The sequence below is a fragment of the Thunnus albacares genome, chromosome 19, assembly GCF_914725855.1.
Source record: "Thunnus albacares chromosome 19, fThuAlb1.1, whole genome shotgun sequence".
Taxonomy (NCBI): domain Eukaryota; kingdom Metazoa; phylum Chordata; class Actinopteri; order Scombriformes; family Scombridae; genus Thunnus; species Thunnus albacares.
Window position 1 is genome coordinate 23,924,563 of NC_058124.1, and position 12,799 is coordinate 23,937,361.

Below are 12,799 nucleotides of genomic sequence, written 5' to 3' on the forward strand. Positions count from 1 at the left end.
CTCAAAATTGTACAGTACAGTAGGCTACTTGAGTAAATGTACTTAGTTACTTTCCACCACTAACACCACTCCACAGAAACCTACATTTTTTAAGACATTGTAAGCATTGGATTTTTAGCTTTATTGCTCAGGATTAATCATGTATTTGAATTAGCCTCCTGGACTCAACTTTGTTATCAGTTATGTATCTTATTTATTGGCCTAATGTTGTATATGTGAAAGAGGAGGTTCAGAACCTTAATTGAAGTAAAATAACCAATACCACAATATGCAAACATACTCCATTATAACTAAAATGTACTTAAATAAAATTTCATACGAATGTAGTGAAAGTATTAGAAGTAAAAGTACTCATTTTGTAGGCAAATGATTACTTATTACTGATGCATTGAGGTGTATGCTAAATTTCAATGCTGAGTTAATTCCAATTATTGCACATACTCTTGGATAATGTAATTTACTTTAGAACAATGCATTATATTTTATATGTTCATCATAGGTTTTTGAAATCTACTTAATCTGCCAAGTAGGCCTAGGTAGTAACTGTAGCTGGAAGACAAATGTAGTGGAGTAAAATGTACAATATATATTGTGCCCTATTTTCAGTTAGGCAATGAGGGAAATTAATTGATCTATCTATCTATCTATCTATCTATCTATCTATCTATCTATCTATCTATCTATCTATCTATCTATCTATCTATCTATCTATCTATCTATCATCAGCTAAGGTTTGTTGCTGCAGTTCTCCACCAGGCCACTAGATGGCAGACGAACACAGCTGTAACGATGGGCGTCCTCAATACAAGCCGCTGAGCTGCACTGCACCACACAGACCGCATCAGTCGGTAACCAACGGGAATACACCACCTGATATTAAATTACACTATCATTTTTAGCTAACAGAGACTGCTACTATTCCGTCACTTTCTCCGTACTCCTCCTGAAGAACAGCATTCATACACTAACCGGTAAGTGCGCTGCTATATAATGCCTCTGTCCTTATCGATTATATAGGCTACACAAACCAACCCGGTTTGTGTTAAATTGACTGAGTTAAAAGAGCTAACCGCTAAAAAATTTCATCTCGTTATTCAGTTTTTCCCTTCGCTAGAAAGTTACTGCTCTCAAGTGTGGGTTTGCGGATATTTAAAGGGTTCTTTTTGCTGATTTAACTGCGCAAAATTGGTGCAAATTAGATTTTTTATGACCCGTCTGGTCTTCGTTTAGGTTCCCATCACAACCCCTCCCTCTCTCTCCCCTTCATGTCTCCCCTTCACAGCATGCAGGGCCGCTGATATTTTGAGGGGATTGTCTATAAACGGAAAATAATCATATAAAATAGGAATTATAGCAGGATTACCCGCCACTCTGCAGCTACAGACGGGTGACAAATTAAAGGGAAAAAGCTTGAATAAACGAGTAGAGAAACATAACGGATGCAGCTGCTTCCACACAGGTGGCAATTAAGCAATTAATATCCAATCATACTCCGTGACATGTATAAGATGGCAAGAGGAAAAGATCTAAAAGACTTTGAAAGAGGGTTCATGGCTGATGCTTTAATAGGAACAGTGACTAAAGTGACATCTGCATTTAGATCTATGGGAAAGACATCAGTAAATATAGTCGGACATTTGATGAATGTGATGCTTGTGCATTAGTGCGATATGTAAGGAAAAACAGAAGAGCAATTCTTCCTCAGGTGACTGAGAATGTCAATGCAGGACGTGATCAGACTGTCAGCAAGAACAGTACGTCCACAATTACAGAGAGAGGGATGTTATAGTAGGGCTGCAGTGCACAAACCACTCATTACAAAGATGGAGGTACATTTGAGAGTTAAGTGGTGCAAAAAAAACCACAGGTACTGGTTACTAAGATGTGGGAAACCAGTTTTATGGTCAGATGAGTCATCCTTAGCCATATTCTCGAGAAGTGGCCTGGTACATGTGTTGCGTACACCAAGAGAACACTGCGGTTAAGTGAGCAGTCATTTGGATTTTGGTGCGCGTCTATTCACGCTGTTACGGTACAGGTGCTTGGAGCAGCCAAAAAACTAAAGACTCGAATTACAGTAATAATTTCTCCCGTTATATTACACGTCATGTGTAATATGTGACGTGTGACGTCACTAAACAAATCCTAGTTTGATGAAAACCGTTTTCATAATAGAAAATTGAAGTCAGCTCGAATTAGATTATACCATTCATAATTTTCTGACCCTGGAGTTATTTTACTTTACAGTTTTTTGAGAAAATTAAAGGCAAAGTTACATTATAACATTCATAATTGTCTCATATTTCAACTGTCATAAATAAAATCCTTATGGGCTTTGCTGAAATTGTCTATAGAGGCTTGTTCACAATGACTTCAACTATAGTCATGTGAAATTTGGACTTATTTTACTGTACAGTTTTTGAAAGAAATTAAAGGGAAATTTAGCTCAAATTACTTTTTAAGCATCATCTTTTCCTCATATTTCAACTGTCATAAAAGAAATTCTTAAGAGGTTTACTGAAATGTTCAATTGAGTCCTGTTTAGAGGGCCCAGACTACAACCATGTGAAATTGTTGAGTGTTGCTGTGCAGTTTCAGAGAAAATTAAAGGGAAAGTCAGTTCAAATTACATTATAACAAAAATGTCCTCATATTTGAACTCTTATAAAAAAAAATTAAGAGGTTTGCCAAAACCGTTCAGTAAAATAAGTCACAATTTGACATGGACATAGTCTGGGCCATCCTGAAGAGCACTCCATTGAAAATTTCAGCAAATGTCTTAAAAGAAAATGAGGAAATAATGAATGGTATAATGTAATTTGAGCTGACTTTAATTTTCTATTATGGAAACAGTTTTATCAAATTAGGACTTATTTGGTGACATCACATTCAACAAGACTTCATTGGATGATGATGTGTAATATAATGTGCGAAATTATTGCTGTAATGAGTTTTTTGTACTTTTTGGCTGTTCCAAGCACTGGTACCGTAACAGCGCGAGTAGATGTGCATCAAAATCCAAACGGCAGCTGGCTTGACCAGGTTTCTGCAAATGATGGCTCACTTGACTGCAGTAAGAGAATGGTACAGGTCTGAATGCTTGACCCCTACAGTGAGGGGATCTGGTGGTTCTGTTTTGCTTTGGGGAGCATTTTGCTGGCATGGTTTGGGTCCACTTGTCCCCTTAGAGGGAAGAGTGACTGCAAATCAATACAAAGTTGGTCTGAGTGATCAAATTTAATCCTATGATGTAACATTTCTATCCTGATGGGAATGTTGTTGCTACAGATTAATTCCTCTTTAAGGTGGACCAGAGCTTCAGGAAAGTGGTGCTTTGATGGTGGCTACTGACTAATTTTATATATTCTTCCATTAATTCCTTTGTTTTTCAGTCCGAGGGAGGATCAGCCAACATGTTCTACACCTGCGGTCCCAACGAGGCTATGGTGGTGTCAGGTAACATGATGATGACCTGTATTTTTTTCCATTTTCTTCCATTAAATGTCTCAAATTCCAAAGTGGGTGAAATGTGCCTGATTCAAAACACATAGATGATAACATTTTCCAAAATATCACAATGTTACTTAACTTGTTTTTTGGATGAACCACATTTGAAAATAAAATGTGTTACAAAAGTTGGTTTGCGATGGAACCTTTGAATATTTTTTGACCATCAATACTTAGGATAACATTATGATTTTAATGTTTTGTTCATATTACTCAATTAATGTGTCTAACTCGATCCAGTGTCTAATTTGAGGCTCTGCTTGGTCCCCTTTCTTGCCCAGGTGTCTGTCGTTCTCCTCCCATGATGATAGCTGGAGGCAGAGTGTTCGTCATCCCGTGTATTCAGAAGATACAGAGGTAGGAAAACGTAGAGGGTTGTTTTTTATCTTCTATCCACTGTTGTCAACCGATCTTTAGTTAAATCCCTGACACTGCTGTGTATAATGCTTCAATTTACATCTTACTTTTTTAGTATTTAACACACACTTTTACCCAGGTGTCGTCAACCAACCAGCCCACTAGAGCTGAGTTTGATTTCTGTTTCCCTGACAAATGGAACATATTTAGCCTGCAGCCGGCAGTGAAAAACAACATTTGGATCTTCTGTTGTACATGCTCCCCCTCCTACATCAATTCCAGTTCATCACATAGCACCAGACTTGTTTGTCTGATTGTTGATCCTGTACTTAAGTATATATATAAGTTGAGTACAAAGCAGATATCTCTATACTTAAATGTGTACTGTTAGAGCAATGTATATCAATCAATAATGATCTTTTCCTATGTCTTACCCTGCCTCTCTCCAGGATTTCCCTGAACACTCTGACTCTGAATGTGAAGAGTGATAAAGTCTACACCCGCCATGGAGTTCCCATCTCTGTCACAGGGATCGCCCAGGTCAGTGTTCATACAGTCACTGCAGAGAAGAAGACAGCAGGCTACAGGAAGATGTTTTGCTCAAAGGGAAATGTGTAAACTAAGGAACGATAGTTTCTATGTAGCATGAGGAGGAGAATGACCTTCAACTGCCATGCAAACACTGCTAAACTGGGTAATATCCTGTAGCTGGAAGGTTTGTGCAGCCACTCAGGCAGGTTGCCCATCAAGGCTTAGTGTCTTATTACTCTGGTGAGCCCTGGTTGTCTGTTAAATCACAGACTTCACACAGGCCATGACAGTTTTCTCAGGCTTGTGAATTTGAGTAGAAGAAAAACATTTTTTACAGAAGATCTGTTGAAAGAACTTAATTGTTCTGTAAAATTTTACTCTCTGGACCTCTTTCCATCCTGAACACCTATGTATATTCACATCTATTGGGAAACCTTGTGATTGACTTTTGTACTGATATAACAGGAAACATCAGGGATTTCACCACGATTTCTTGACAAAAATCTGGCCTGTATGATTATCCCACTTGGCGAGATAGTACAATGAGAAACATGTAGTCTACATAAATTCAAATAAAGTTCCTATTCTGATCCAAGTAGGATTTAAGCCACATTTGAGATAAGATCGCTCATCTCTTAACTCTTATTGTTTATATCACAGTGCTGTTATTTGTGCCATGTATTTGTTTGCATCTGAAAACAGCTGCTTGTTCTGCTGAACAATCCATTGTGCCACATGGAGAAGGAAACCTTGTCAGTGTGTTTCACTGCAGACTTTCAAATAAACAGCTGCTTCTTCCTACAGATGAAGATCCAGGGTAAGAATGAACAGATGCTGGCTGCAGCCTGCCAAATGTTCATGGGGAAGTCAGAAGCGGAGATCGCTCAGATCGCCCTGGAGACGCTGGAGGGACACCAGCGAGCCATCATCGCCCACCTAACTGTTGAGGTAAGTATTGATTGGTTGTCAGTTTCACTGTTTGATTGCTTTTCCTGACTTTCCTTGTTCATGACAGATTTACTCCTTTACTTTGGATTGGTTCACTAAGCATTTGACAAAAGTTACTCGGATGTACTGGGATGGTGTGACTGGTTTTGTTGGGATACAGCTTGGTATCATTTGATATCACACCTTCCTCTTACAGGAGATCTATAAGGACCGTAAGAAGTTCTCAGAGCAGGTTTTCAAAGTGGCCTCCTCTGACCTGGTCAACATGGGCATCAGCGTGGTCAGCTACACGCTCAAAGACGTTCACGACGACCAGGTAACCACCATTTTTCAATTTATTTTTCAGTGAGAATGAAAAAACATATAGTCATCTATGTTTGATGTTAAGACAGTGGTGTGTTCATCTGTTTCGAGGTATCCAGTGGGGTCTGAAAAGGATACATAGCCTTTTAAACTCCTAATACAAGAATCAAAAACAAAAATACTTGTAATTCAATACTTAAGCTGTCTTCAGTTAATGCAGGACTGCCTCAAGTCTGAGTTTGAGAAAAAACATTGAAAGGAAATGTATCTTGAATTCTAACCATCTTGAATTTTTTTTCCATCTCTCATGCACACAGGATTACCTGCACTCTCTGGGTAAAGCTCGCACAGCCCAGGTGCAGAAAGACGCTCGCATTGGAGAGGCTCAGAACAAGAGAGACGCTGTGATCAGGGTAAGATGCTGTATATCCCTTTGTCCTCATCTTGAGGGTTAGTGTCATTCCTATAAAGGTGCTGAGTGTTTCACCCAATCATGGTCTGGACTACTGTAATTTGCCAGTTGCATTGTTTAGCAGCGTATCACTGAGTATCATTCTTTGCTTTTGTTCTAGTGGGATGGCTTTTTTTTACATAAGCCATTATATTATTACCAGCTACATCTGTTTTTGCCTTCAGAGAACTAGCAGTCAGCAGAGAAATTTGTCTAAACTCTTGCTACATTTTCAGCATCTTCATCCCCAGAGATATTCCCTCTGACCTCTGTTCTTGTCTCTCTCTCTCGCAGGAGGCTCATGCGATGCAGGAGAAGATCTCGGCTCAGTACAAGAATGAGATAGAGATGGCAAAGGCCCAGAGGGACTATGAGCTCAAGAAAGCAGCCTATGACATTGAAGTCTACACTAAGAAGGCTGAGTCTGAAATGGCCTACCAGCTGCAGGTATACACGAGTACAGTGTTTATATGCATTTATCAATCGCTGGCTTTAATTGGTGACCCTTCACTAGCTGTAATTTTAAGTTTTTAAGCAATCAGTAACACATTTTCTCTCTTGATTTAATATTTCATGACATTAAATGATAAAATATTATATGTAGTGTATCTACTGCATCTTTCTTCACTTGTATTGAAAATAAATTCTTCCCTCGCCAGGTAGCAAAGACGAAGCAGCGCATCGAGGAGGAGAAGATGCAGGTCCAGGTGGTGGAGCGGACTCAGCAGATCATGTTGCAGGAGCAGGAGATCACTCGCAGGGAGAAGGAGCTGGAAGCCAAGGTGAAGAAACCCGCAGAGGCTGAGAAGTACCGTCTGGAGAAACTGGCCGAGGCTCAGCGGTGAGTTTTGCACGACTCAGCTGCAGGTTTCTGTCAGTTTTAGTGCCAGAGTTTAAGGTTTCTGTGTGTCCCGGAGCAAGAAACTGAATCCTGGTTGTTCTGTGGTTGAACTGATGCTTGTGGAGGATGTTGGAAATGTGAGTTTTGCAGTGGAGATGGATTAAGTACGACATTGTCATCTGTATTCTAGCCAGCTTCTATCTGTCAACTTCTGATGGTATGGTAGAAGATTAGCGGGACTGTAGGCACATATTTGCCTCTTTTATGTTTTCAAATTGATTTTAAGAAGACAAACCCACAGTATTATAGTGACCGAGGTGGTAAATCATCAAATACAATAATACCTTTGAGGGAAATTAAAATAGTAATGAAGTGAAAATAAAGATCAGACTCTCGTCCTGCCTCAGGTTGAAGTTTTGTTCATGATATAAGCTGCTATAATATCTGAGTTGTCATGTGTTTATGGGAACTGATTTTAAACAGATGTTTCACATCTGTTAGACCTTTTAAGTCCAAATGCAGTTCAGTCAGATTTTTTATGAGGATATATCAGCAGTTTGAGACTGGATTTGTCTACCTGTTAGATTGTCTGCACCATCTGTTATAAGCCTTTCTGTCTTGCTGTCTGATTGACTTTACATTTCTGACTGTCTCCATCTGTCCAGTCTGAAGTTGATCATGGAGGCCGAGGCTGAAGCTGAGTCCATTAGGGTGAGTTAAAGATCACTTAATATCTGTGTTTTTAAATAGTTTTAAAGGAAATCATAACAAGGAGCCAAATTCACAGAGTATCTACAAAGACTGTCTTCTGTCTCCATAGATTAAAGGTGAGGCTGAGGCATTTGCAGTGGAGGCCAAAGGTCGCGCCGAGGCAGAGCAGATGGCGAAGAAGGCCGAGGCCTTCCAACAGTACAAGGATGGAGCCATGGTGGACATGCTGCTGGAGAAACTGCCTATGGTGAGACACAACATACATCACTCTGATCCAACCTTTTTATACCATGTAATACACAGTGGGAACATCACATCCATCCCTGGGTTCTAATTATGGGTCTAATTACTAAACTCTATTTAGCACACCTTTCACAAAGACGGTTAGACATAAACAAAATATGTTCAAACTGATCAAATGTGATGAAAGGTGTCAGTGCTGAAATGTTTTCTTTGGATACACAGCGATAGCTTAAGATATCTGAACCTTTGGACTTCAGAAATTAAATACTGCTATTTTATTTGTTAATTTTACAATTAAAGGATAAGTTAAAATACCTGAGAAACACATAAATATACATAATATCTCACCAAACTTTTAGCTATTTTCCCTTTTCCAGCTAAATCTTTGGTGCAGTCTTTCATATATACAGTAATTTAAAGAAAACTTATGTCAGAAAGTATAAAAAACATTTACAAAAAAACCCACTTAAAATTAAAACTACATGACCAGAAGTTCTCTTAATAAGTAATGATATTGTACAAAATAACATGCATTTGGATCATGCAGCGTATATGTAATATAAACTATTGTGAGGGTCAATTTTCACTGCTTAGCTCTGAGTTTTGTAGGGTCACTTAGTTTCTTCATGTTCCTCCTGCCAATGAAGGATTTTATAAAGGTGTTTTTTTACAAAAGTTTTGACAATAACTGTCTTCTCTAGATGGCAGAAGAGATCAGCAAGCCCCTGTGTAAAGCCAAGAAGGTTACCATGGTATCCAGCGGAGATGGGGAGGTGGGTGCGGCCAAACTGTCAGGCGAGGTGCTGGAGATCATGACCCGCCTCCCCGAAGCGGTGGAGAAACTGACCGGCGTCAACATCTCCCAGGTAACACACGCACGTCTCCGATACGTGTCGTTACAAATGTGTCATGAGGACCCAAGAATACATATCAAAGCTTAAAAACACTCAGTAGAGCTGCAGAGTTCAGTGATTGTTCTCTTTAGGTTTGTCAATACCTTTCACATCATGCATAGTCATTTTTAAAACTGACCTTTTGAGAAAGACCTCTCTCTCTCTCTTTTTTCTCTTTCCTCCTCCCATCCCTCTCCGTCCCGTAGGTGACCACTCGTACAGACTGAAGAGAATCAACCGAACCCGGTGACCAGTGACTCTCCCCGCTGTCTTACCTCTTATCAGCTGCCTGGATTCTGTGCATGAGTTTACTAACACAGACTTACTCTTTCCTCTACTCCCGTCTGCGTCTTACATCATCAGTATAAACGTGTCCCCTATCTATCTCTGTCGACGTCTCGCTGTGGTGTTGCTGTGTGTTGTGAAAACGCCGTCCGCTTTCTTTCACCATTTTTTTTTTTTTAAATTAAATTTCCACTGACACCCAGCTCCAACTGGGCTTTAGTATTGTGCTTCTCCGGCTACAGTTATGGTTGTTATTTCAAGTTATTTGAAGTAGTTTCTGAGACCTGAATATAATGATCTGATTATGAGACCACAGCTCCGGTCGCTCACTTTTTGATTAAAAATAGTTACGTCTACAGTATACGTAGCACCAGTTTCTCCCTCTTTTATTAAGGATGAAATGTTTTGAAGCCTTTGCTTATTGAAGTTTGCACTTTTTGTCTCTCTTAGATTTAATCTTAATCTAATCCACCCCCTGGCTCTGTTTACATACAGTCCATATGGCCACTGATACTACATTAGTGTAAGCATAAACAAAACGCCTTCGATTACTATGTTCTCCTCAAAATTCGGGCTTGTGCCTTAATGTAAACTGGTCACAAAAATGCATTGAAAGAACCATAACTGAAGCCTCTGTGTATCCCCTGAATTTCACCAAACTTTGTCTCGAGTCTTACTGTCTTTCCTCCGTGTCACATGTTACGTGTTTGTGTCACACTAACGAGAAATCCTCGAGTCTCTCCTCACCGTGTCTGTGTCGACCTTTTTAAACGTCTCCTCCATTACTGCCTGTGTCCGCTGCCTTGCTGCCAAACCTTAAGTGCATCTTAAAACTAAAGTTTAATACAAACATGCATTCAAAACCCTCATTGCTACAAATACTACGCCTACATACAAGCAGACCAAAACCTCAGGCTGTGATTTTAGCCACTAATACATGACATCCATCAGGAGAGTGTAGAGATAATCATTTCATCAACTTGTTACGGATGATTGCATAGAAACATTTTCATCAAGTGTTTATGCATTAGGCATTATTGTTCTGTATGATACTTTTAAAATCTGTGATGGTTTTCTATTTCCTATTTGTATGTTTTCATTGTATGTTCTCCTCCCACCGATCGCATGAGGTCTTAATATTTTAGCATCCAGCTGAAACAGTGTTAACCTCTTTATAATCACAATACATCTTTGGGTTTTAAGGAACAGCATTTTTGATGACTTAAGGCATACCGGTGTAATATAGCTTCAGGCGCTAGAGACCCATGCAGCAGTTCTATAACACACTGTATGCAAAAATACTTACAAATGTGAATCCTGTTCACCAGTACTATCTTCCCTGACTTCTTTGGGTTATTTATCGAGCACTTCTGTATCATAGATGATTGTTTATCTATCGTCAGAGCACCTTCGTGGTCATCGGTTGCTTAAAATGTTGGAAATTCAGCTCAATTTACTGTTGAAATCACTAGACGAGAGCATCAGGAAAACAGTGCATATAATGTAAATATGAAATTACATGTTACAAGAAAAAGTGAAAGCTCTTAACTTCTTCACTTTTTATAATAATAATGAAGGTACCAGTTACCACTACGGTATGAGGGATGACTTTTTTTTTCTTCCCTCATAATCTGGTGTTTTAATAACCATCGTAGGTAAATTCCCCCCCCTCCTCAACAGCAGGGTCATAGGTCAAGGTCAGCTGCAGAACTGGAAGGGATTTTATGTCGTTCCTCGACCGAGGACAGGAGCTTGAACTCGATTCTTCTGGTTCTTTTAGGTTCCTGTGAGACTCCGCCACCCCGCAGCGCAGTAAACTAGATGTACACCTTCAGTAAAGGGATGTTTATCGTTTGTGAGGCCAGTTATGTAGCAATTCTCATAGAGGTGTTGTGTGTGTGTGTGTGTGGAATGATAGTGGTGTAAAGTATCGCCCTCGCCTTCAGTCGTAGCAAAGAGACAACCGGAGTGTAATTATAACATCACTGTGTTGTAGAAATGCTGAACAATTCACTGTTATTGGTTTAATTGGTTTACTTTTTTTTAATGAAAGCGTAATGTAAAGAGATGCTTAACAGTCAGGGACATTATGTCAAATAATGTCAGCTTGTACTTCAGGGAAAGGGATGTTTAAGATTTGATAGATTGGATCAATAAAGAAAAGGTTTTTTATTGTTTTATCACTTTGCTCCTAGTTAGTAAATGTTACTCTATTGTGTGATATATTTATTTGTTAATTTATTTCTTTATAATACAGAGTTATTACCAGCAATGCATTGTAAGGAAATGAACATCTCTAATGTTGTGTAATAATAATAATAATTTCTCATCTCAGAGTACAATCAGTCACCCAGGATGATATGCTAGAGAGAGTTTAGGGGCGGCTCAAAAGGGTCCCAACTTGCCTTACGGTTAATTATAACTCTCACCGAGGGGCTGGGTTTTAAATATGTTTCATTTTGGCACTGTATCTTTTTTGTTTTGCTCTGTTTTTGCACCAGAGTGTTTTTTTTTATTGCATCAAAAGGCACTTAAACATTCTGGATTCTTACAGTGAGAACTTGTGTTTGCTTTTCTTTAGTGTCATTTGTATTTAAAACCAATTGTATTTTGTTTGACTTTGTTGTGTGATAGAACTAATTTTAACCGAGAAAGATCCTGAACAGTTAATCTGTCTTTTACCTCCGTTATACTCAGCCCTAAACACCTCACTATTAGTCTGTCTGTGACTGTTTTTTGCACTGCTGATTACTTTCTTGTTTTTTTGTCATGTTACAGCCAAATGTATTGAAATGATTTTCTGAAGCTTGATTTTATTTATTTTATAATTAACACTACTGTCACTACGCATGCATCAAGACTTACCACACATTAACTATAGTTGAATCTTGCAAATACATTCATTTTTAGTCAGGACACTGTAGACGTGTGTGCTGCCTGACTGTGGAATTACCAAAGTAGGAGAAAACCTTATAGATACCTGTAGAAAAGGAAATGTGACACTTGCTTCTAGATGTTTCAAGTGTAATGATGCGACACTAAATATGGCTATAAATGTGTATATATACACTATATATTTGATATTTGACACAGTATCAGTGTAGCACTGTTTGTCACTATTAACAGCTCTACTAACTTCTTCTAACGTGTTTTACTATAATTGTATCTGAGCTATAGTCTGTAGTTTAAGTTGAGTTTTCTGTGTTATTTTGACTCCTGCTGTGTTTGCTGTGTTTGCTTGTGAAGACTTGCCAACATGATGGAAGGTACCACTTTGTTGCTTTTTAATTCTTGTGTCTCAGGAAATTTGTGTTTTTACAATATACTTGTCATTAAATTGCAAAAGGGAAACCACCTATGTGTTTCACTATTTCTAAAAACAAATTTTATTTTAAATCTGAAATGTTACTTTGCTCATGTATTATTTTTTTGTTTTCACGTCTGATTTATGCATGTTTTTTTTTTTTTTTTTTATGCTTTATGAGGACAAACAACAGCTCCCCCATGCATAGAGCCAGCTAATGGGAGTCCTAATAAACAAACATGGTTTCTAAACATTTTTTTAAGTCTGTTATTAGCCTGATGCTGTTGAGTGTCAGATTCACACGTACACCTCCCTGGGAGCTGCAATCATCAACTGTTTTCACCGAACAGCCCCACTGGAGCTGCAGTGCCTTGCCCACGAGTACCTAGCTGCTGCTGCTGCTGTTGCATCTCTTAATTTCTTTA

General features: G+C 38.8%; 1 protein-coding gene across 1 annotated transcript; it reads left to right on the forward strand.

The window, feature by feature from the left end:
• Window positions 1-815: 815 nt before the first annotated feature.
• On the forward strand, window positions 816-12,625 carry flot1a (flotillin 1a). The gene is made up of 13 exons (XM_044336613.1): window positions 816-971; window positions 3,393-3,456; window positions 3,789-3,864; window positions 4,314-4,404; window positions 5,200-5,343; window positions 5,540-5,659; window positions 5,964-6,059; window positions 6,392-6,544; window positions 6,757-6,938; window positions 7,604-7,649; window positions 7,759-7,896; window positions 8,594-8,758; window positions 8,992-12,625. The coding sequence occupies exons 2-13, from the start codon at window positions 3,414-3,416 to the stop codon at window positions 9,010-9,012; spliced, it is 1,275 nt and encodes a 424-aa protein (XP_044192548.1). The 5' UTR covers window positions 816-971; window positions 3,393-3,413; the 3' UTR covers window positions 9,013-12,625.
• Window positions 12,626-12,799: the final 174 nt, after the last annotated feature.